The sequence below is a fragment of the Notechis scutatus genome, chromosome 16 (genome assembly GCF_049901735.1).
Source record: "Notechis scutatus isolate UNSWTSFEM ecotype Mainland chromosome 16, rNotScu1.2, whole genome shotgun sequence".
Lineage (NCBI taxonomy): Eukaryota > Metazoa > Chordata > Lepidosauria > Squamata > Elapidae > Notechis > Notechis scutatus.
In genome coordinates this window covers 8,647,624-8,669,845 of record NC_142024.1, presented here as the reverse complement: position 1 = coordinate 8,669,845, position 22,222 = coordinate 8,647,624, and the positions used below count along the sequence as shown (strand labels likewise).

General features: G+C 49.5%; 2 protein-coding genes across 7 annotated transcripts; one reads left to right on the top strand and one right to left on the bottom strand.

Moving 5' to 3' along the window:
• Positions 1 to 4,639: 4,639 nt before the first annotated feature.
• FBXO2 (F-box protein 2) lies at positions 4,640 to 9,483 on the bottom strand. Its single transcript, XM_026690522.2, has 6 exons — positions 9,287 to 9,483; positions 6,810 to 7,059; positions 6,420 to 6,546; positions 5,806 to 5,901; positions 5,275 to 5,410; positions 4,640 to 5,051 (listed from the first exon to the last, which is right to left on the bottom strand). Exons 1-6 carry the CDS (start codon positions 9,287 to 9,289, stop codon positions 4,917 to 4,919), a joined length of 747 nt encoding a protein of 248 aa, XP_026546307.2. The 5' UTR covers positions 9,290 to 9,483; the 3' UTR covers positions 4,640 to 4,916.
• Positions 9,439 to 22,170, top strand: LOC113427979 (F-box only protein 6-like). 6 transcript variants are annotated; one of them, XM_087944816.1, is made up of 6 exons: positions 9,439 to 10,277; positions 11,771 to 12,029; positions 13,005 to 13,131; positions 13,662 to 13,757; positions 17,682 to 17,817; positions 21,752 to 22,170. In XM_087944816.1, the coding sequence occupies exons 2-6, from the start codon at positions 11,780 to 11,782 to the stop codon at positions 21,896 to 21,898; spliced, it is 756 nt and encodes a 251-aa protein (XP_087800942.1). In that variant the 5' UTR covers positions 9,439 to 10,277; positions 11,771 to 11,779; the 3' UTR covers positions 21,899 to 22,170. The 6 variants fall into 6 exon arrangements, with proteins under 6 accessions (XP_087800942.1, XP_087800940.1, XP_087800939.1 ...); XM_087944814.1 differs by having other exon boundaries at positions 10,191 to 10,273; positions 13,008 to 13,131; XM_087944813.1 differs by having other exon boundaries at positions 10,197 to 10,273.
• The last annotated feature ends 52 nt before the right edge of the window (positions 22,171 to 22,222 follow it).

Below are 22,222 nucleotides of genomic sequence, written 5' to 3'. Positions count from 1 at the left end.
GCCTGCTTTTGGGTAATTTAAGTTGCTCTTTTTTATTTAAAAAAATCAATATTTACATATTTATAATATTTATGTACAAGCCATGCCCACCCAGTCACATGACCACCAAGCCACACCTACAAATTAGGCCACACCCACAGAACTGGCTGTTAAAAAATTTGAATCCCACCCCTGGCTCGAATGTACTTCTGCTTTCAAACTGCTGCACTGCTCTTCCAGATTTCCTTCCTCTCCCCCCCCCCCCCTTTCTTTTATGGCAACTACTAAAACAGGCATAGGAATGTTGTTTGAGTTGACAAACCCCCTATGTCATTAGAGGCAAAAACGGGGCGCAAAAGCCCATCAATGTAAATGAAAATCTTTGCTTTAAAAGTCTTATGGGAAATTGCAGCCCAATTGGCTGCCGCCTTGTGGCCATTTTGAATATGGCAGGTGGTGTAAAGAAATCGCCAGATATAATAAGAAAAATAACTGTACGTATAGCATCGCTAATTATGAAAACTGCTGCATGATATTCCTTCCTGATGATCCATCAAGCCCTAAACATACGTTTAGACCTAATATAACTAAGAGATTTAGGTTCAATATAAACCTAAGAGGTAATCCAGGAGACGCTGGGAACTGCAAATGGAGCCGAGCTGGGCGTCCTGGAGTGAGGAGGCGTGCCGGAGGAGTAATACCTCCTTAAAAAAAAACCTTGATCCAGCTGGCCCGGCTGGTAGCACCTCATAAGGGCCCCTTTCCAGGGTTACAGGAGAAGATGGCGAAAAGTTTTGAAGGCGGAAGAGGGCTTTATGCCCCAACGGCAGATAAAACGGTAGAACCATCTTCTAGGAGAAGGGAAACACTTATTTCAAACCTCCACTGCCTTGTGGCTATATCTATTCTTGGAAAAGGCTTCAAGAGTCAACCTCAAGGCAAAATCTGGAGCCGGAGTCCCGGAAGCAGTTTGTGAGTGTGTACAATTAACTCCTGCGACGCAGCTGGAACTCATCGTATCGGCTCTGCCATTCCAGTTAAGCTATTTCAGTGATGCGGAGAGGGGGGGGAATCTGCTGCTTGGATAACAGTTTATCCTCCGTATTAAATTACCCAGGCCTCATGCTCTGGACAGGACACACCAGCTTTGCATACAACATTGAAACAACATGGGGAGTGGCAGGTACTGGTTTCATAGCACGATCCCATCGTCTCTTGAGACTGAAGGAGGCCAATGCAACCTGGAATTAAGGAGAAACTTCCTAACAGTGAGGACAATTAACCAGTGGACCAACTTGCCACCAGAAGTTGTGGGTGCTCTGTTAAGGTATTGAGATTTAAGAACTGACCAGCTGTAAGGGTGATGCAATGTAAGGCTGATGCAATGTAAGGCTGATGCAATGAATGGTATTGCCAATATAGTCAAAGCCTCTGTGTGCTGTGTTTTGCTCCTGGGTTGTCTCACAATAGTAGTCACGCTGCAAACGCTCCGACACGCTCCATCACTGGAGGATTTGAAGAAGAGACTGGACAGACACTTGTCTAAATGGTATAGGGCCATGATGGCAAATCTATGGCATGTGTGCCAGAAGTAGCACGCAGAGCCCTCTCAGTGGGCACGTGCCAGCTGCTCTTCTGGTTCCTGGTGTGCACATGAGCGCTGGACAGCTGGTCTTCATGGGCGCCAGAGCATCAGCCAAAAAAACAGACTGCCTTTGGGCCTTTTTCAGGCTGTTTTTTCTTTCTTTCTTTCTTTTTTACTGTTTTTGGCCCAAAAACAGTCTGAAAACAGTCCTTAAAACAGCCTGAAAATGGTCTGAGAAATGGCCAAAAATGGCTTGAAAATGGCCTGGAAAATGGCCCCAAAATGGCCTGAAAATGGCCCGAAAAACAGCCTGAAAAAGCCCTGGAAAATGGCCTGGAAAACAGCCTGGAAATGGCCCGAAAAACACGGCCTGGAAAAGGCCTGGAAAATGGCCAGAAAATGGTCTGAAAAATGTCCTGAAAGTGGCCTGAAAACATCCTGAGAAATAGCCCAAAAAATGGCCAAAAATGCCCTGAAAAACAGCCAAAAATAGGCCCAAAACATCCAAAAAAGAGAGCCATGCATGCATCAGCCAGCTTGTCTTCGGTTTTCCAGTGCTCCAGCATGTGCTCATGCATGCGCAAGCACGCGTGTTCTGGTTTGGGCACTCGGTGCCAAAAAGGTTCGCCATCACTGGTATAGGGTCACTTGCTCGGGAATGGTCTAGAACAGGGTCCCCAACCGCCGGTCCGCGGACCGATACCGGCCGTGGAACAACTCTTACCGGGCCGCTGGTTGTCTGTGGTAGCGCCTGAGCTTTTCGGTATCTTTTTGGTCAAAAAGTGCTTCCGGTGAGCTTTTCCGGGTAGAAAGCTCACCGGAAGCACTTTTCATCAAAAAGATGGCGGCGCAATCAGCGCTTTCCGGTGAGCTTTTCCGGAGAAAGCTCACCGAAAGCACTTTGCCCAGTTCGTCATAAAAAGATGGCGGCGCCCAGTTGATGCCGGTACCGGGCCGCGGCGCCCAGCTGATGCCTGGAACCGGGCTGCGGCGTCAAAAGGTTGGGGATCCCTGGTCTAGAAGACCTCCAAGGCCCCTTCCACTTTGATTCTGATTAAGATTGCTTGATGTTATGGCCGTGTTTACAGCAAGAGTGAATCAGTCCGGCCTTTGACACCCTCAGGCAGGCTAAAAACGAGAAGCTGACTGTTGATTTTGCTCTCCGTCTTGCTTTTGTGGCCAGGTGGAGCCTCCCACGCAGGTCATCAAACTTCCAGCTCTTTTATTGGAAAGAGAAAATCCCAGCATCTGGGCCAGGACCCTGCCAGGATCTTTGGCACAAAGGATATACTAAGTGCTATGCCCCAGTTGGAATCTGATTCCGAGGGAGAGGTGGAACAGCTGACAGGGTGTGAGAGTGTGGCTCTGGAGGAAACTGGGGAAGGGCACAGGCCAGTTGGGCATTCAGGGGAAGACCCAGGCCCACCCCCTCTTCATCCTAGGGCACACAGGGAGGAACAGATAAGGGAGCAATGTAGTTTACAGGGGGGGGAAAGGGCCCTGATCCCCTTCATGGGCTGCAGCTGGGAAGACTGTTTAAAAGGGCAAACTGCACATGGCAAAGTTGCTTGGAAGCAAAGCGTTCATTATCTTTGTCGAGGCTTATCTGGGTTTTGGCGTCCTCCCAACTGTGTGTGCCTCGTTATCTTTTGGAAGTCTGCAAGTTATTATCCTGGTCTGTTGTGTTAATTACTTCAGCGTAATTTGTGTTGGGTTTTTTTATTTCTACTTTATCTGTATTTGGGTTCGGACTGCATTTCTTCCCTTTGTGGACTGGTTTTGGAAGAGTTTGATCTCCCGCCAAGGATAATTGGACATTGGGGACCAAGTTGGAGGCATTAAAGGGAATTTATCTGCTTTGGTGACTTTGTTATTTTTGTGCCATGCCTCAGGTCATCACACTAAGCGATGGGAAATACAACATGTCTACATTTACAGACGGTGCTGAATTACCACCCCCAAATTTCTGTCACTAAGCGAGATGGTGACTTGTCCTGTTTTACAACCTTTTTTGCCACCGTTGTGAAATGAATCACTGCAGTTGTTCAGTTAGCAACCCGGCTGTGAAGTGAATCTGGCTTCCTCATCGACTTTGCTTGTCAGAAGGTCGCCAAAGGGGATCACGTGATCCCGGGGCACCGTAACTACATATCGGTTGCTAAGCATCTAAATTTCATTGACGTGACCCATGGGGATAATGCAAAGCATGGAAAACGGTAATAGATCACTGCTTCCAGTACCTTTGTAACTTCAAACAGTCACTAAATGAATTGTTAAGTTGAGGAGTATCTGTGTTACCTACCATATTTTTTGGAGTATAAGACGCTTCGAAGTATAAGACGCACCTAGCTTTTGGGGAGGGAAACAAGAAAAAAAATCTGCCTCTGCCTCCCAGCAATTTGCCTCCTTGCAACAAACCGCAAACACCCTGTTTCGGCTTCAGCTTCAGCACAGCCTGATTAGCACAAGCAGCTGATCGTCGGTTGGATCAGCCTCCCGACAATCAGCTGTTTCATGCTGCAGAGATTGCCATCGCCTATTACTGCCTCTGTGCGCCCCATTTTTGGCCTCTGCATCCTGTTTTCGGCTTCCCCACGCCCCGTTTTCAGCTTCTGAGCGTCCCGTTTTCAGCCTGTTCTGGGCAGTGGGGATTGGAAGGGGCCGAAATGGGGCACGTGGAGGCCAAAAATGGGATGTAGAGGCCGAAAATGGGGCCTGCAGAGGCAGCAATAGGCCATGGCAATCCCTGAAGCCTGAAAAAGCTGTTTGTCGGGAGGCCGATCCAATCGCCAATCAACTGCTCATACTAAATCTGGCTGTTTGCTGAAGCTGATCCGGCTGTTTGCTGTTTGCTGCAAGGAGGCCAATTGCTGGGAGGCAGAGGCCGAGGCCGGCGGGTAGGTGGGGCTTCGGCAACATTTGCTGTATAAGATGTACAGACTTTTCCATCCACTTTTGAGGGTGGACAAAGTGCATCTTATACTCCGAAAAATATGGTAATTTAGCCATTGGGGAGGTCTCTCTTGGGTCCCTCTCCAAATGTTGAGAATTCTCTCTCTTGATCGCAATCAGCGCTTTTGGAAACTGAATTTATTTATGCATTTTCCAAACAGATACACGGGAACTGGCCTACTCTTGGTTGAATGATGGCGCAGGAGTCTTTCTCTGCTTAACGGAAGGAATGGGGTAGTTGGCAGGTGCTTGATTTTCCAAGGACTGGAGAAGGGAAGGAGTCTCTCCATCTATTTTTTTGGAAGGGGAGCTTTTCGGGTAATCTTTGCCAATTCCCAGCCATCGTTTTGTAGTCAGGGTTTCCTGCAGAGGCGCTGCTCCCACATGCAAATGCAGAGCATTAAGATTCCACCATCACCATGCTGGATGTCACCCGGGCGCCGTACCAGCCCTTCCAGAACACCGTATCCTGACCGCCGTGTTCGAAATGGACGAAGCGCACGCCGGGACCGTAATCGGCGAAGGTGTGCGTGATCTTAAGCCAGGGAGAGAAAATGCAGATGAAGGAGCAGAGAATTCAAAACATCGCCCCTATTTTGATTCTCATCTCTTTTTTTTGTGTCCAAAATGTAGCCCCCCCCCCGTTTTCTCCACCCAGGGGATTTTGGGGGGGAGGGGTTAGGGTCCCAGCCCAGTTTGGGAACAGGAGCTCCACTGCTTCTTGGAAAGAGGGGGGGAGTTTTCTCTCGGGGACAAACCTCAGCCCACTCGCCCTCGTTGTCCTGGGGGACCGCAATGGTTTCGCTCTCGAATTCAGCTACCACATCTTCGTTAGCGGAGAGCAGCTTCACCTTCAGGCGGTAAAGGCAGCCGGCATCACAGCGAGCAGCATACCTGGTGGGGAGACAGGAATTGGGAGGCAAGGGGTGACCGCAAGGGAAGGATGGGGTGGAAGGCTCGGGGGACAGTGGTGGAATTCAAAAAAATTTACTACTGGTTCTGTGGGCGTGGCTTGGTGGGCGTGGCAGGGGAAAGATACTGCAAAATCCCCCTTCCCTCCCCACCCCACTAACCTGCTTTCCAGCTCCGTTCTCCTGTGCAGGGAAACCAAAGAAGACCCAGCCAATCAGCTGGCACTCAGGAGGCAGGGAATAGATGGGGTTGGTGGGACCAGTCAGCGGGGGCGTTTGCCGGTTCCCCAGACTACTCAAAATTTCCGCTACCAGTTCTCCAGAACTGGTCAGAACCGGCTGAAGGCCACCTCTGCTCGGGGACCCCTGGCCACTCACCAGTCCTTCACTACGATTTTGGGCTGGGTGGTGTCCATCAGCTCCTCCCAGTAGCCTTCAGCCTGCAGGTCAATTATTTGGGATTTGCTGCACCAGCTGAGGAGTGAAAGGGCCGCGTGAAAAGGGATCAAGCCTGCTGCTTCCAGGGCTGGCATCCCTTTTTTCTTTGCCATACGGACTAGAAACTTGATTTTTTTTTAAAAAAAAAAAAAGGGGGTGGGGAAGCAGACTGCTTTGGGTCCCCGCGCATTCCTGAGCTCTTGGGACATTGCAGCATGCCCACGCGCCAGTGGTGAGATGCTGCTGGTTCGGAACAGTTCAGGCGAACCAGTAGTTCCAACGATCAGCTGGGCCCGCCCTCTTCTGTCCTGTATTTCCTGCTTTGTAGCTCATCTCAATCGTGCGGCCCAGCTGATTCCCCCCCCGGCCGCCCCGCGCTGTTCTACTTACCGTTGCTGACTTGGAAGGTAAGCAGCTGGGCTTCTAAATGCTCCATTTTCAGCGCGCGCTCACCAAACCGGTTGTTAAACTGGCAGCATCCCACCACTGCCACGCGCACACACAGATGCGCACCCCCCTCCAGAGCTGCCCAGAAGACTGTGAAATGGACTTACTCAAAAGAGGACACGAAATAGGTGCGGACTTCCTCCCTGGGGAAATGCTTCCCGAAATCGCCTGGCAGCTCTTCCACTTTCCAGCCGTCGCCCCCATTTTGCACATCCTCCCAATGCTGGAGACCCTCTAAAAACCGAGCAGGAAAGCCTCAAAATGAAGCTCACTCGGCCCCAAATATCCCCCCCCTACCTCCAACAGAATGGGGGGGGGAATGGATTCTCCCGCTTGGAGGGAAAGGACCTTCCTGATGCCCTTTGAAGGTCTCCCCTCTGTGGCCCAGAGATCCCCAGAGAGCCTGGCTCAGGAAGAAGGGCCAAGCGGGAGGAGGCTGCCCAGATCTGGCTCAGGGGTTCCCCTCCCCCGTTTGCAAGGCTGGGGTACCTGTTTACCTTCTCCGTTTGGGTTCTTGATCAAATTCCGCTTCTTCTTATGGAGAAAGTAGAGGGTTTGCCAGCTCTCTGAGCCTTCCGCCTCCACATCCTTCCCCACAAAGCCCTCCTCCTGGCATTTCAGCAGCCAGAGGGCCCCTCCGTCCACCAGCGCCTTCCACTGGGAGCAAACCAGGCGGCACACCAGCACCAAGTCGAGGGCAGGCAGGCTGGCCAGGATCCGCACCAGGAGGGGCTCCGGAAGGGCATCCTTAAAAGGGGGAGAGCAAAGGGAGGGAGTTGGCCCACATCTCAGGGGCAGCCAAGGGACTTTGGGCCTCAGTTTAGCTAAATTGAGGTTGGCGCCTGGCATCAATGCTCATTTCAGCACACCGGAGCAACCAGAGCAGGGGTCCCCAAACTTGGCCACTTTAAGACTTGTGGACTTCAACTCCCAGAATTCCTCAGCCAGCTATGACCGCTATGCTGGCTGAGGAATTCTGGGAGTTGAAGTCCACAAGTCTTAAAGTTGCCAAGCTTGGGGACCCATGAACCAGAGTATCATGATGTATGGAATAAACCAGGGGTCGGCAACCCGTGGCTCTGGAGCCGCATGTGGCTCTTTCATCCCTCTGCTGAGGCTCCCTATCACCAGTCGGTAAAATGAAAAAGGACGCTGCGCTAGGAGGAGACTCTATGGTGGGGAAAGCGGACTTCCAGTCGGCTCCAGAATTGAATGGGGTTTCGGGTTAGGACCTTTGTGGCTCTTTGAATGTTTAAGGTTGCCGACCCCTGGAATAAATGTTATCAATGGGTTGGAAAGAAGGAGCCAGTGCAAAAAATAACAAGGATCTGTAGAACTGAAATCTGAAGTTATCTAGGCAAACAATGGAACATAGTGGATAAAAATGGTTGCATAAAATTAGCAACGTATGAGGTTTTATGCTGTAAATATAAAAACTACATTCTGGATAAGAATAATAGTGTAACATTAGCAATGCATGACAAGTATAATGTTATTGGTTTTATTGGATTCCGGCAATTACCCCCATTTAAATCATGAGCCTTGAGCCAAACTTCCAAAACTTCCGAAGGATTTATTGGGACTGGCACTGCCTGGGTGTAGCCGACTCTGAGACACATCATTCATGGTCACCCTTGACCCTGGTATTCCCTCACCCCTCTAGGTGTATCGTAATTCATATCCTCCAATGGGACACATCCATAGCCCAGAGTCATCGATCATGTTCTCCAGCTAGAATTTTGTGCAGCAGAAACTTCAGTCACCTTTGAAAAACTATTTATGGAATGCACTTTCGACTTCCAAGCTGCCGCACTGCCCCCCCCCCCAACCTTTCTATTGGCAGCTCTAAAAAGACCATAGAAATATTTTATGAGTTGACGTTTTAGTGTGTATGGCAGAGACAAAGCCAGGACGGTCAACCCTGTGTCCAATATTTTAATACGCAATCAATAAAATTTGGGGGGGTGGGGGGTGGAAATGCTCATTTCAGACCCTGCTGAGTTGGTTCTCAGCGGAGGGCAGAATCTGCCTTGGGAGGCAACTTTCCAGGCCGATCTCAGTTGCTGAGCAGGGATTTTATTCGGAGATGGGAGTCTGGGCTGCCAAGGGGATGACTCAGTTTTTCTAGCTCTCCAAACCTGCCGCAGGGACTCCCATCGCCTCCCCTCTGGATCCGCCCTGGTCCTTCTTTTTCAAACCCCCGACGGCTAATAAAAGTGGACATGCCAAGGTCTTTTCTCTGGTCTACCTTTGCAAAGATAGACTTGGGTTTCCTTTTTTTTTCCTTCTGCAGTTTAACTCTGGTTAAACTCTGACTGTGTGCAAGTCGCACAAGCTGGAGCTCCTGCTTAAGCAGGGGGGGGGGCTGGACTAGAAGACCTCCAAGGTGCCCTTTCGACTCTTATTATTCCGTTACTGTTTTCATGTTATTTGCTCCCGAGCCTGGAAAAATCCCTTCTCAAATGCCCCTTTGCAGAGTTCCTGTCCTTGCAGGGGGGGGTATCCTCACACACACACACACACACCCATAGCAAGAAGGAGCAAGAAATTATGTCCCTTTTAAGTTGAGTTGAGTTGACTTTATTGTCATTGCATCTCATGCAACAAAATTAAATGCCCTCTCCAGCGTACATTATATCTCTAAAAATAAAACACAAGCACACATCCTTCGCATTCTATACAATGGAATTGAAAACCCCTGATATTGCATTAATATTGCACTATACAGTAGAATTCAATATAGTTATAATAGATAGTTTTAGCCGCCTTTGGGGCATCCCCTGGCAACACTCACCCTTCTTCTCCAACCCAAGCCCTGCCGAAGAGACCTGCAGCTCTGCAAAGCTTGCACAGTTGGGGATGGGGAGAACAAGGGCTGAACGCCCCACCCCCACAGGAGAATTAAGGGCCTCTAAGAGTTTTGGGGGGCTCCTCCAAAGAGGAGGAGGGGAGGAGGGAGATCCCTGCCACTTACCATTGGGGAGGGGGCTGTCCTGCGGGCGATGCCAGGAGCTGCAAACGGGGCGAGGGTAGCAAGTGAGACAGCAGCCTGCCAGCCTCTGGGACAGCCAGCCGAGAGACTCCGCCTCCCCACCCAGGGCTGGGCTGGGCTGGGCTGGGCTGCTTGTCGCAGGCAAGTAACTCCAACGGGACGCTGGCCAGGCAGGAGTGGGAGGGGTCACTGCACCCTCATCCATCCCCCCAAATCTGTGCCAGGGCAACCCCCATGGCAGGAGGGGAGGGGGCTGAATTGGAATGGATAGGCCAGGAGGGAAGTGGGGGAGAATACAGGGGTTCCCCCTCTTCCTTGAGTAGGGAGCTGGGGTTCCCCCTTGGGAAGGGGGCTGAAGTGGGGGAGAATACAGGGGGTCCCCCTTCTTCCTTGGGAGGGGGCTGGGGGTTCTCCCCTCTTCCCTGGGGAGGGGGCTGAGTTGGAAGGCCCCATCGCTTGGCATTAGGAACACCTCCCAGATAAGCCACAGTCCTGGGATTTCCTCGTGGCCTCCCATCAGGCCACTTTTAGCTTTCCGGAGCAGGCAAGGAGAGCAGGGGGCTGAGATCAAGACTCCCCCCCCAAATCAATTGCGCTGTTGGACCCCGGGCTAAGGAAGGGGGCGCTTCGCACACGCTCAGGAGCGCTCTTTCAGCGGCGCTGTGGGTTCAGCCGGCCGGATTCCCGGTGGCCGCGGCCCCCCTTGGGGGGCGGGGTCTGAGAGAGAGACCCCTCGCAAGGACGGGGGCGGGGAGGGGGAAAGGGAATCCCGCTCATTTGCATGCGATGACGCAACTCCCCCAGGCCACGCCCCCGCGGGGAGATGGCCCATGATGCTCCGCGAACTCGGAAGTCTGGGAAGCGACGCGCTCCTCTTCCCTTTTAGTAGCTCTGCGGAGCCCTTTGGCCACGTTTCGCTTTCGTTTTCTCCCCGGGCGGCGCATGCGCAGAGCCTCTGCGGCGCTTCTGGCAAGTGCGGAGCCTGGCGGAGCGGGCGCTGCTTCCGGGGTGGGGTGGGGGCGTGGGGAGGGAGGGGGGGAGCCCCCGGGGCGGGAGGGGGCGAGGAAAGGGAGCCGCTTCCACCCCCGGGGAGGTGCTGGGGGTGGGGTGGGGAGCTCCACGGAAGCCCTGTCCCTGCTGCGCGGCTCCGGGTCTCCCAGATGTCGCTGCTGCCGGGGGCTGGAGGCTCCGTCGAGGGCTCGCCCGCCCGCCTCGCTGAATCGTCGGCTCAGATAGACTACCCCTGGCCGGGGAGGTTCTACCTCTGCAAACGTCAGCACAGCTCCAAGACCAGTCTCTCTGTCTTCTCTCTCCTCTCCCCCCTTTCTCTCTCTCTCTTCTATCGTCTCTTCTCTGTCTTCTCTACTTTCTCTCTCCTCTCTTTCTTCTCTCCTCTTCTCTTGCTCCCCCCCTTTCTCTTTCTTCTATCCTCTCCCCTCTGGTTGTCTTCTCTCCTTTCTCTCCTCTCTCTCTCTCTTCTCTCTCTCCTGTTTCTCTCTCCCTCTCTCTCTCTCTCTCTCTCTCCTTCTCTCTCTCTCTGTTTCTCTCTCCCCCCCTCTCTCTCTCTCTCTCTCTCTCTTTCTCTCCTCTCTCCCTCCTTTCTCTCTCTCTCTCTCTCTTCTCTCTCTCTCTCTCTCTCTCTCTCTCCTATCGTCTCGTCTCTCTTGCTCCCCCCTTTCTTTTTCTTCTATCCTCTCCCCTCTGGTTGTCTTCTCTCCTTTCTCTCCTCTCTCACTCTTCTCCTTTTCTCTCTGTTTCTCTCTCCCCTCTTCTCTCTCTCTCTCTCTCTCCTTTCTCTCCTCTCCCCCTTTCTCTCTCTCTCTCTCTCTCTCTCTCTCTCCCTCTCTTCTTCTCTCTCCCTCTATCGTCTCTTCTCTTGCTCCCCCTCTTTCTCTTTCTTCTATCCTCTCTCCCTCTGGTTGTCTTCTCTCCTTTCTCTCCTCTCTCACTCTTCTCCTTTCTCTTTCTCTCTCCTGTTTCTCTCTCCCTCTCTCTCTCTCTCTCTCTTCTCTCTCCTTCTCTCCTCTCTTTCTTTCTCTCTCTCTCTCTCTTCCTATCGTCTCTTCTCTTGCCCTCCCCTTTCTTTTCTTCTATCCTCTCTCCCCCCTGGTTGTCTTCTCTCCTTTCTCTCCTCTCTCACTCTTCTCCTTTCTCTCTCCTGTTTCTCTCTCCCCTCTCCTCTCTCTCTCCTCTCCCCCCTTTCTCTCTCTCTCTCTCTCCTATCGTCTCTTCTCTTGCTCCCCCTTTCCTTTCTCTTCTTTTCTCTCTCTCCTCTCCCCTCTGGTTGTCTTCTCTCCTTTCTCTCCTCTCTCTCTCTCTCTCTTTCTCTCTTCTCTCTCCCATCTCCCTCTTTCTTTTCTCATCTCTCCCATCCCTCTCTCCTGTTTCTCCTCTCTTCTCTCTCTCTCTCTTCTCTCTTTTCACTCTTTCTTCTCTCCTTTTTTCCTCTTTTTTTCCTCTTCCCAGGTGGCGAGCATGGAGACCCTCCCTGAGGATGCCCTGATTGCTGTGCTGGTGCTGGTGCCTGCCTGGGACCTGGTGCGTCACTGCCGGCTTGTCTGCTCCCTTTGGCGCGGGCTGGTAGACTTGCCTTCGCTCTGGAGGCTCAAGTGCCAGCGTGAGGGATACTGGCCGGAGCCCCTGGACAGTCCCATCCCGGACTGGCGGGATTTCTATTTCCTCTGCAGCCTGAAGAGGAACCTGATCAAAAACCCCTGTGCTGAAGGTGAGGGGGGGCTCAAGGGGGCTGGGCTATTTTTTGGGGGGGTCCATTTTTGAACCACTCAAAGGTTGTTTCCCCTGCAGCTCTTAACCAGCTCTGGCCTTGATCCTAGATTAAAGGGAATTGGAAGACCACCAGGAGATCCAAACGGAGTTGCCAACTGTTTTGACCAAGGCTTCCCGAGACAGGAATTAAGCACACGCTTAGTCTAAACAACTCTTGTTTTATTTCAACGCTGGGAATTATGTTCATTCCCAGCCCGTAATGAGTCCCAAACAGTCCCTCGAGATAAGCACCCACCTTTCTTTCCTTTGAATTGCTGCCAACAACTAAAGTGACAAATGAACTGTAAAAAAACAATCGAAATATGAAGTTCACACAGAGCTTCAAGATTTAATCTGAACAGAGCAAACGACGTTGCTTCCTGCAAAGGTTTCTCTCCCTTTGCCGGTCCTTTATACCTTATGGGAGGGGCAATCACCTCCCAGCCTTACTCCTGAGTCGCCTCTTTTGTCTCAGCTGTTCTTGCCTTCTAGCAGCTCTGTGCACACGTGCACTGGGAACAGGCTCCCCTTGTTTCTCTGCCTCGCTGCTACCAGACTCTGGAGGCTCCAGAATCAGCACACAACTCCCAGATGGTCCTGGCCCCATCTCTGCATTGGACGCAGGACCCTCGTCTGAGTCCTCCCCAGACTCCTGGACTGGTCCCCGTTCTTCCCCACTGTCCGATTCCGCTGCTGTCTGCACAGGCTGCCGGCGAACCACAATACCAACATGGCTAAGCAAATTTAAAAAAAAAAATCCTGAAATAACCCAGTGCAACCAGTTCCATAATTCTGCCTCCAAAGTAGCCTTATTTTAGGGCATGATCTCCTGGTGGTCTCGTCTCCCTAGTTTTGAAATGTTTTCCCAAGTGCCGAACATCAAGCCTACAGTGTAGTCCTCTCCTTTGTGTGTCCTCTCTCTCTCCCGCCACAGAAGGCTTTGACGCCTGGGTGAAAGAATGTGACGGAGGCAACGGCTGGAAAATCGAGCAGCTTCCGGGAAATCACGGAAGAAATATCCCCCTTCCGCATGTTCGGAAATATTTTGTGACGTCCTACGAGTGAGTGGCGGGACAGCCAGGGACTCGCTGATCTTCCCTTGCGGGGTTTCTAACATGCGGATTGACCATTGTTAAACGGGCTCCTCCTTCGGTGGTGGGAATTTCCAACTGAGTTTTTCCCACGGGCAGCTTGGAAACTTCAAAGCTAAAGTTTATTTTTATTTTATTTATTTATTGGCTGCCCATTTTACCATGAGGGTGACTCTAGGCCCGTGATGGCAAACCTATGGCACACAGAGCCATTTGTGCTGGCACGCGAGCTGCAGGCAAACTTACCTCACTGGGCATGTGCGTGCCTCGCAGCTGTGCGTTCGATCCTAGGTAGAGGCTGATATTTCTATCTTCTGGACACAATGGCAATATATCTGCTGAATATAACTCCACGTTAGCAACGGGAAGGGCATCCGGCCAGGAAACACTTAGCTCCATTCAGTTGTCCAGACTCCACCTGGCAAGGGATCATGGGGCTGTTAATGATGATGATGATGATGGAGGCTTGGAACAACCAGTGGTTTTCTCTTCCTTGCCAGGTCATGCATGAAGCATCAGATGATCACCTTACGGGATCACGGCTACTGGGATCAATTGATGGACGAAGCCCGGCCTGATATCGTGGTGAGCGACTGGTGAGTGGCAGGGAGGAGAGGCGGATGGACGGACGTGGGAGGCACAAGCACAGAGGCGCCGTTCTGCAGCGGCGAAAGACAGCTCCGTCAACGCCAGAGGCAGAATACAGGTAGTCCTCAACTTTACGACCACAGTGGAGCCCAAAATTTCTGTTGTTAAGGGAAACATTTGCTAAGTGAGTTTTGCCCCATTTTCTGCCGGTTTCTGCCCACCGTTGTTAAATGAATCACGGCAGTTGTTAAGTTAGTCACCCGGTTGTGAAGTGAATCTGGCTTCTCCGTTGACTTTGCTTTTTCCAAAGGTCGTAAAAGGGGATCCTGTGGCCCCCCGGGACTCTGCGACCATCATAAATATGAGGCTCTTCCCAAGCATCTGGATTTTGATCATGTGACCGTGGGGCGGCTACTATGGTCGTAAGTGTGAAAAACAGTCAGAAGTCACATTTTTCGGTGCTGTGGTAACTGGTCACTAAACGAACAGTTGTAAGTCAATTATGCCTCCCTTCTGGTTCTCCTTGCTTTCCTACAGAAAGACTATACTGTCAGCTCTGGAATTCATCGCTGCCATAGAGTTGAAAAATGTGGGAGGGGGTGATGTCATTGAATCGTTCTTAGAGGAAAAAAGTTTAGTTTGAAAGTTCAAGGTTACTGAATGTGTCGCAGCAAGCAATTGCAGCTGCAGAGGAATTGGTTCACGTGATTAATGAGGTGTAGAAAATTGGGTGGGTGAAGGTTGAATTTTGTGGGAAGTCTGGGAATGATTTCAGTTCTGAAATTTCACCGACGGTGCCAGTTCCTGTTTTTAATAAAGAACTTTGAGATTATGTCTGCCTCGGAGTTACTGATTAAACCGGATACAATCTGGAACCCTGACATATACAAGTGTTCATTTAGTGACTGTTGCAACGGCGCTGAAAAAAGTGACTTAGTGACCATTTTTTACACTTACGACCATCCTAGCAGTCACGCGATCAAAATTCAAAGAGAGAGAGAGAGAGCCCTGGGTGAGGCTTCACTAGCAGCGGTTGCTCTTCTTTCTTTCTTTTTTCCAACAAGTTTTATTCAATTTTTCACATAAAAACAAAAAGCTCTTTTTAGTGGACAACATATTTCCGGATCATCACTTTTACATACAAATATGACAATAGTTATACATTCGTATGTGCATTCTTAATTCTATTATTACCTTTTCCATTCCAAACTTTCAGAAAAGAGAAGAACAAGTAAATTAATCCTAATCTCCTACATTAATCTCAATCCAAACATCCTTTCATTTCATTTCAGTTATTTCAAATATAATCCTTTAATATTTATTTTAAGAATAAAAATAATATATGTTTGCCTAATTGAAAAAAGGGTTATCTATGTCTCTCCTTCCTTTTAATAATCTGTATTAGCTTATTAATTTAAATAGTTCTTTAATCTGTCATATTTTCTTTTCATCACACATTCTTTTTATAAATTCTAGATTAATACAAGTTTTAACACAAGAGAAAAAAAAACAAGCATAGGTTTTTTATGCTTTGAGTGTGACACCTCAGTAGTTAAAATATACCTTTATTCCCTCATCTTAATTCCCAATAAACCTTTATTTTTAAGTAGTCACAGTAATAATCATTACATCTTTTCATTTGGATTCCACAATATATTTTCCCCCCTTAATTTTATTTCTAATTTCAAAAAAGTGAAAGGGAAAAAATTGACTATTTAATTCCTGGTAACTGATATTGACCTCATTTTTAAACATCTTCACATTCATTTCAATTATTACAATTTCTTCAATTTCTAACTTTTCTTTTAAAGATAAAAATAAAAATATATATTCATCTAATAAGACTTATCAGCATCTATCCCTCCTTTAATAATCTATATTACCCTATTTTCTAAGTATTTTTTAATTGCAAGTATATTGTTACCCCTTGTCACCCTGCAGAATCCCCTTTTTAATTCATCAGCCATTATCTCTATAAAAACAATTTCTTTTCATCATTTTACTATTTCCGTGTTTCTTAATCTCCTTCCCCTGCACCTGTTTCTTACTGCCTCTCCTTCCCCTCTTTTTCCTATATCTTTTCTCATTCCAGTTTATATCCCTCTCTTGATATCTTCTTTTCCCCTTTTCTGCCGCACCTTTCTACCACTCCTGATTTCACAAGTATTCCCCTTTTTGATTACCTTCTTAAATCTCAATAGCCTTCCTTCTTTCGTCTTTGTAGTGTTCTTTGTGTTAACTGTCTATTTAAGATGGCTTCTCCTTGAACCGACTCCTCCTCCTCTGAAGTTCTTTCTTTTTGTTCTTCAATCGCCCTTTCCATTTCTTCTAACACAGAGCAAAGTGATTCGCCTCTTTCCTGTAGTAATTCTCTCATATTTTTAAGTTCCGTTTTTAATTCCTGAAGAGATATCATCATTACACACTCTTATATTTTATAATCGTTGAAATCCACAAAAAAACACTTTTACTTTTCTTCTTTCTTCTTCAAGTTTTCTAAAGTTCTCAATTGTTCCAACCCAGGGTCTATACCAAAAACAACAATCAATCCCGCAGTCAGTCTTTCCTTGCTTCTTCCTTTGTTCTGGTTCAGCTTTCGCTTTCTAAGATTCTTACTTAGTTTCAATATTGCTTTAACACTGTATCGACACGAGTTCATAAAGAAACAGAATAATTTCCCTTTTGTTTGAGTTTAAGTTTTTGTCCAGAAGATGGCACTCTCCGTTATACAAAGTCTTCACCTTTTCCCCCTATTTTATTATTTAGGGTTTTTCGAACTGCAATATTCCCGAGCAATCCAGTCTCCAATTTGTAAATTTTATTATTGTTATTTTTTGACAATCTTAAGTCCAGCTTTATTTTATGCCTGTTCATTGCCAAAATATTTTAATCCAATTTAATTAAGTCTTTAGTTCTGGCTTCTTCCTTTCCCGGTTCGAAGCCCCGCTCAGCTGTCAAGATTATTTTCTTATTTTTTTCCTGTCCCTTTGTATTTTTGCCGCTCACTTTTCTTAAAAGTTCAGTGTTACCTTAATCCCGGGGTACTTTTTGTTTGGTTGTTTCGCCCAATTGTCCCGGCTCAGATGTTATCCACCTCTTTCTTCACTCCTGCACAAATCTTAATCCAGCTGAGTCCTCTTTGGGGTGGCCATTTTGGACCACCGCTTCAGTCGTCTTCGGGGGGAAAAAGACCAAGCCCAGAAGGGGAGATGCGGTTCCCCTCAACCTGGCTTGCAGCTTCCCCTTACTCCGCCGCCCCTCCAAGGCAGCTTCAGCCCCTAATCGTAATGATCGGGGCTCTCCAATGAAAGAGCACGGACCATAGCCACGGACAGTCGCGATTTATGGTCCGTCAGCAAGGAAGGCTCAACCCAGAAGTCGCAGCGGTTGCTCTTCTGTCCCAAGGACCAGCCCATAGATTTCCACTGCTCTCCTCTCCTCTGCCTTCTGAGCATCCGCAGTCAGGCACTGTGCCCAGGTATTCCTCTTCCTCATCAGCCACGTCCAGACCTGGGGGCTGTTGACTCTTCATCGGAGGGCTGACGGACGGCCCAGGCTCCACCTCCCCCCTCTCTTTCTGCCAGCTCCATTCCCTCCCCTCAGAGCTCCCAGGTTGCCTTGATGCTGGCCCTGACCCCACAACTCCTCCTCCTCCTCTGATTCGGCCGCCGGAGGGGCCTGTGTCCAACAGGCCACAAGAGGAGGTTTGGAGATATTGGGGGAGGGGGAAAATATTCCAGAAGGCAGGAGCTACAGAGAAGGCCTTCCTCCTGGACCCCGCCAGCTGGAATAATCGGGCTGAACAATTGTCTCACTTAGCGATGGAAATTTTGGACTCCATTATAGTCGTATTTCGAGGACCCCCTGTGTTTTTATTGACCTCTTTTTTTTAAGAGCTGGCATTGTTTCCTTCAACCCCCATTTATCCCCAGGTACGCTGCGCGTTTCGACTGCGGCTGCCAGTACCACCTCTGTGTGAGGCTCCTGTCCAAAGACTACATTGTTCTCCAGGAGTTCCTGCCGGAACCGGTTGTGATCGAACAGTGGAGCGATGCAGAATGGCGCAAGGTAGGGGAGTGGGTTGGATCACAGCCCGGTTCTGCCCCCCCAAGTTTTACCTGGTGGCATCGGACGAGGGGCCAAAGGGTTGTGTGTTTTTTATTTGCCAGTAAAAGAGAATTTTTAAGGGGCCCGATGACTCGGTGGCTAAGACACCGAGCTTGTCAACCAGAAAGGTCGGCAGTTCAGGCGGTTCGAATCTCTAGCGCTTGGGTGGGATTCTACAGGTTCGCACCTATTCGCTAGAACTGGCTGTTAACATTCTAAGCAGTTCGGAGAACCAGTTGTTAGAAGAAATGACTGGCCTAATCCTGTAAGGAAGGCAGGAAGGAAACATTCTGGTGTTGCTTACAGAAACTGCCTCTCTGTTAACCCTTATTACATTCTTGGCAGGACTAGACTTTCTGTCTCTGGAGTTTTTTCCCCCTCCTTTGCTGGTACTTTGCTTGTGTGGAGTGACCATTCAAAGTTACAATGACACTGAAAAAAGTGACTTATGACCATTTTTCACACTTACGACTGTTGCAGCATCCCCACAGTCATGAGGCCAGGCGAGGAGATGCGTGCCTCGATGTGAGTGATATTGAGTTGGCCACACCCAGCCAATAACATGACCACCAAACTATGTCCACCCAGTCACATGACCACTAAGCCACGGCCACTACCTAAGCCACGCCCACAGAACCGGTTGTTAAAAATTTGAATCTCACCCCTGCTAGCGCTGCATCATGGAGTGAGCTCCCGTTTCTTGTCCCAGCGTCAACTCATAAAATATTTCAATGGTCTTTTTAAAGTTGTCAGCAGAAAGTGGGGGGGGGGAAGGAGTGGGACAGCTTGCAAAACCGAAAGTGCATTCCATAAATGTTTTCAAAGATAGTACCTAGGTGACCGAAGTTTCTGCCAGGCAAAATTCTAACTGGAGAGCATGATTGATGACTCTGGGCTCTGGATGTGTCCCATTGGAGAATATGAACTATGATACACCCAGGGGGTGGGGGGAAAACCAGGGTCAAGGGTGACAATGAATGATGTGTCTCAGTGTCGGCTACACCCTAGCAGTGCCAGACATGTTAACTCCCAATAAATCCTTTTGAGGTTTTGGAAGTTTGGCTCAAGGTTCATGATTTAAATGGGGGTTAAGTGCCGGAATCCTGACACCCAGCTTCTGCCAACCTAGCAGTTCGAAAGCATGTAAAAAATGCAAGTAGAAAAATAGGGACCAACTTTGGTGGGAAGGGAACAGCGTTCCATGCACCTTCAGCGTTTAGCCATGCCGGCCATGTGACCCCGGAGACATATTCGGACAGTGCTGGCTCTTTGGCTTTGTGCCGGAGATGAGCACCGGTCCCGAGAGCCGGAAACGACGGATGTGCGAGGGGAACCTCTACCATTTTGAAGGAGAACATTTCTAGCTCGGGGTTGAAATGAAGGGTGCTTGGTGCTGTCTGAACGTGGTGGTTTTCTGGCAGACATTTCGTGACCCAACTAGGTAACATCATCAGAGCTAGAAAGGAGAGGGTTTTGCAGAGAGGAGGAGATTGTGAGTGGAGGAGGGAAAGTGGGGGGAAGGACTGTGGGGTCCTTGGTGCTCTCTGAGCTGGGTGGTTTCCTTACAGACATTTCACTACCCAAGTAGGTAACATCATCACTGCTAGAAGTGGTGTTTGTAGGGAGGAGGAGGAAAACTATGGGTTCCTTGCTTTCTGGTTTTCTTGCAGATGTTTCATGACCCAGCTAGGTGACATTATCAGTGCTAGAAGGGAGGGGGTTTTGCAAAGAGGAGATGTGGGTAGAGGAAGGAAAGGAGGGTGGGAAATGACTGTGGGGTCCCTGGTGCTTTCTGAGCTTGGTTGTTTTCTTGGATGTTTCATGACCCAACTAGGCAACATCATCAGTGTTAGAATGAGTGGTGTTTGTGGAGAGGGAGAGATTGGGGGAGGAGGAAGGAGAGGGGGTGGAGACGGGGGATTTGCAGAGAGGAGATGGGGGTAGAGGAAGGAAAGGAGGGGGGAAGTGGTTGTGGGGTCCTTGGTGTTCTCTGAGTTTGGTTGTTTCCTTGCAGACTTTTCATGTCCCAACTAGGCAACATCATCAGTGTTAGAAGGTGTGGCATTCGTCTAGAGGAGGAAGAGGAGGAGGACTGTGGAGTCCTGGGTACTGTCTGAGCTTGGTTTTTTTTCCTTTCAGACGTTTCATGATCCAACTAGTTAACATCTTCAGTGTTAGAGGGAGTTTGCACTCTCTGTCCCTCTTTTTTTTAATCCCTTCTAGCTCTGATGCCGTTACCTAGTTGGGTCATGAAACGTCTGCAAGAAAACAACCAAGCTCAAGACCCCAGAAATTGTTTTTTAATTTTATTTATCGCTAAACTTACATGCTGTCCGTCTCACAAGCCAAGTGCTGATCTTACTTAGGAAGTATAATAGTGTCCTGCTGATGCTGTGTGTCACACACACAATATGGTGCTTTTAGAGCCCACCGGATTTGGAGCTGGAGGTTTTTAAGATCCTCTCTGTAATTCTAGAATCGAATCGGGTGAACAGAATTGGGATAAAAATGCCCAGTGGTGGGATTCAAATTGGTTTACCACCGGTTCGGTGGGCGTGGCTTGGTGGGTGTGCTTTGTGCGCGCACCATGCGCGCGCATGGCGCAGCAAACGCGTGCTTTGTGCATGCGCCGAGGCTTTCCTACTGACCTTCTCCTGCAATCCTGCACTCTCCCTGTGTCTCCAACAGCTGACGCGTGGCAACCGGCTGTGCCACGCAATGCAGTGGAGGTTGAAAAGCCGGTCAGTATGGAGGCCAAGTGGGCAGGGGGGGCCAGCAGCCGATTGTCGGAGTGAACCGGTTCGCTCCAGTGGTGGGATTCAAAAAAATTTACTACCGGTTCTGTGGGCGTGGCTTGGTGGGCATGCCGTGGCTTAGTGTTGTGGTTAGCCGGCAGCAATGAGGAGGACGTTTCTGAGGAGCCTGTGCTAGGTGTGAGTGAAAGCAGGATGATTCATGGAAGAGCAGCACAGGCGGCTCGGGAGTAGGAATGCTAATTAATGGCCCCTCCCTCCAGGGAATATAAGCCTGGTTTCCAATGTTGGAAGGAATCTCTGATGATGATGACAGACTCTGATTTATTTGAAGGTTTTTCTAATTGGACTACTTGGCTGCAAGCCATCTGTTGTCTACAGCAGGGGTCCCCAACCACCGGTCCGCGGACCAGTACCGGTCCGCGGAACAAGTCCTACCGGGCCGCTGGTTGCTGGGCGCCGCCATCTTTTTTTGATGAAAAAGTGCTTCCGGTGAGCTTTTCTGGGTAGAAAGCTCACCGGAAGCACTTTTTCATCAAAAAAAGATGGCGGCGCCAGCGCTTCCAGTGAGCTTTTCTGGGTAGAAAGCCATTTCTTTTTCATCAAAAAAATGATGGCGGCGCCCAGCTGATGCCGGTACCGGGCCGCGGCGCCCAGCTGATGCCGATACCGGGCCGCGGCATAAAAAAGGTTGGGGATCACTGGTCTACAGAGAGGTTTATTTGTGGATTAAAGCCGTGAAAGTTTGAGTTTTTAAGTTTATCTTTCTTTGCTCTCGGGGAATTCGGCTGGGTCTGAACACTTGGTAGGCGTGGCAGGGAAAGGATACTGCAAATTCTCCATTCCCCACCCCCCCACCCCGCTAACCTGCTTTCCAGCTCCGTTCTCCTGTGCAGGGCAACCAAAGACCCAGCCAATCATCTGGGACTCAATGGGAGGCAGAGAATAGATGGGGTTGGCAGGGCCAGTCAGAGGTGGCACTTGCCGGTTCTCCGAACTACTCAAAATGTCCACTACAGGTTCTCCAGAACTGGTCAGAACCGGCTGAATAGCCACCTCTGGTTCGCTCCCAGATGATCTTCAGAGTTACCGGTTAAAATGCCCCTTTTCACCTGCTCCTCGCCTTCTTTTTCCCTGCTCAGGTGTCACACACGTTTCACAACTACCCTGCTGGCGTCCGCTACATCTTATTTGAACATGGAGGCCAGGATACGCTATACTGGCAAGGCTGGTACGGGGTCAGAGTGACCAACAGCAGCCTCACCCTGGGCCCCCTAGTGGCAGATTGATGGCAAAGGGCTGCTTCGGTTGGGATAGGACTGCAACTCCCATTGTCCCCAGCCAAGTGGCTCCGGGGAAGGGCAGCCTAACCCTTGGACATGGAAAGGAAGGATTTGAATTGTAGTCACTCCAAAGCTACATCCCCTGGGTATTTCTCTCTCGCTGAGAAAAATAAACCTGCAATTTATTTATTGATATAAACAGATATTTCTCTCACGCTGCTTCTTCAACTTCACTATGTCTGGAAAAGTTGTATTTCATAAAAATGTTTTCAATCAAACCTTTGTCGGTCTTAAATCCCACATCTGGGTTCAGCGGTGGGGGGGCAGGCA

What these genes read in the sequence shown, in the direction of transcription:
- FBXO2 (XM_026690522.2), bottom strand. An exon ending in TATTTCGTGTCCTCTTTTGA is followed by an intron (nt 5,902 to 6,419) that starts GTAAGTCCATTT and finishes TTCACTCCTCAG; the next exon opens with CTGGTGCAGCAAATCCCAAA. An exon ending in AAAATCGTAGTGAAGGACTG is followed by an intron (nt 5,411 to 5,805) that starts GTGAGTGGCCAG and finishes TCTCCCCACCAG; the next exon opens with GTATGCTGCTCGCTGTGATG.
- LOC113427979 (XM_087944813.1), top strand. Translation starts at nt 10,247, where the DNA reads ATGCGCAGAGCCTCTGCGGCGCTTCTG. An exon ending in CAAAAACCCCTGTGCTGAAG is followed by an intron (nt 12,030 to 13,004) that starts GTGAGGGGGGGC and finishes CTCCCGCCACAG; the next exon opens with AAGGCTTTGACGCCTGGGTG. An exon ending in GATATCGTGGTGAGCGACTG is followed by an intron (nt 13,758 to 17,681) that starts GTGAGTGGCAGG and finishes ATTTATCCCCAG; the next exon opens with GTACGCTGCGCGTTTCGACT.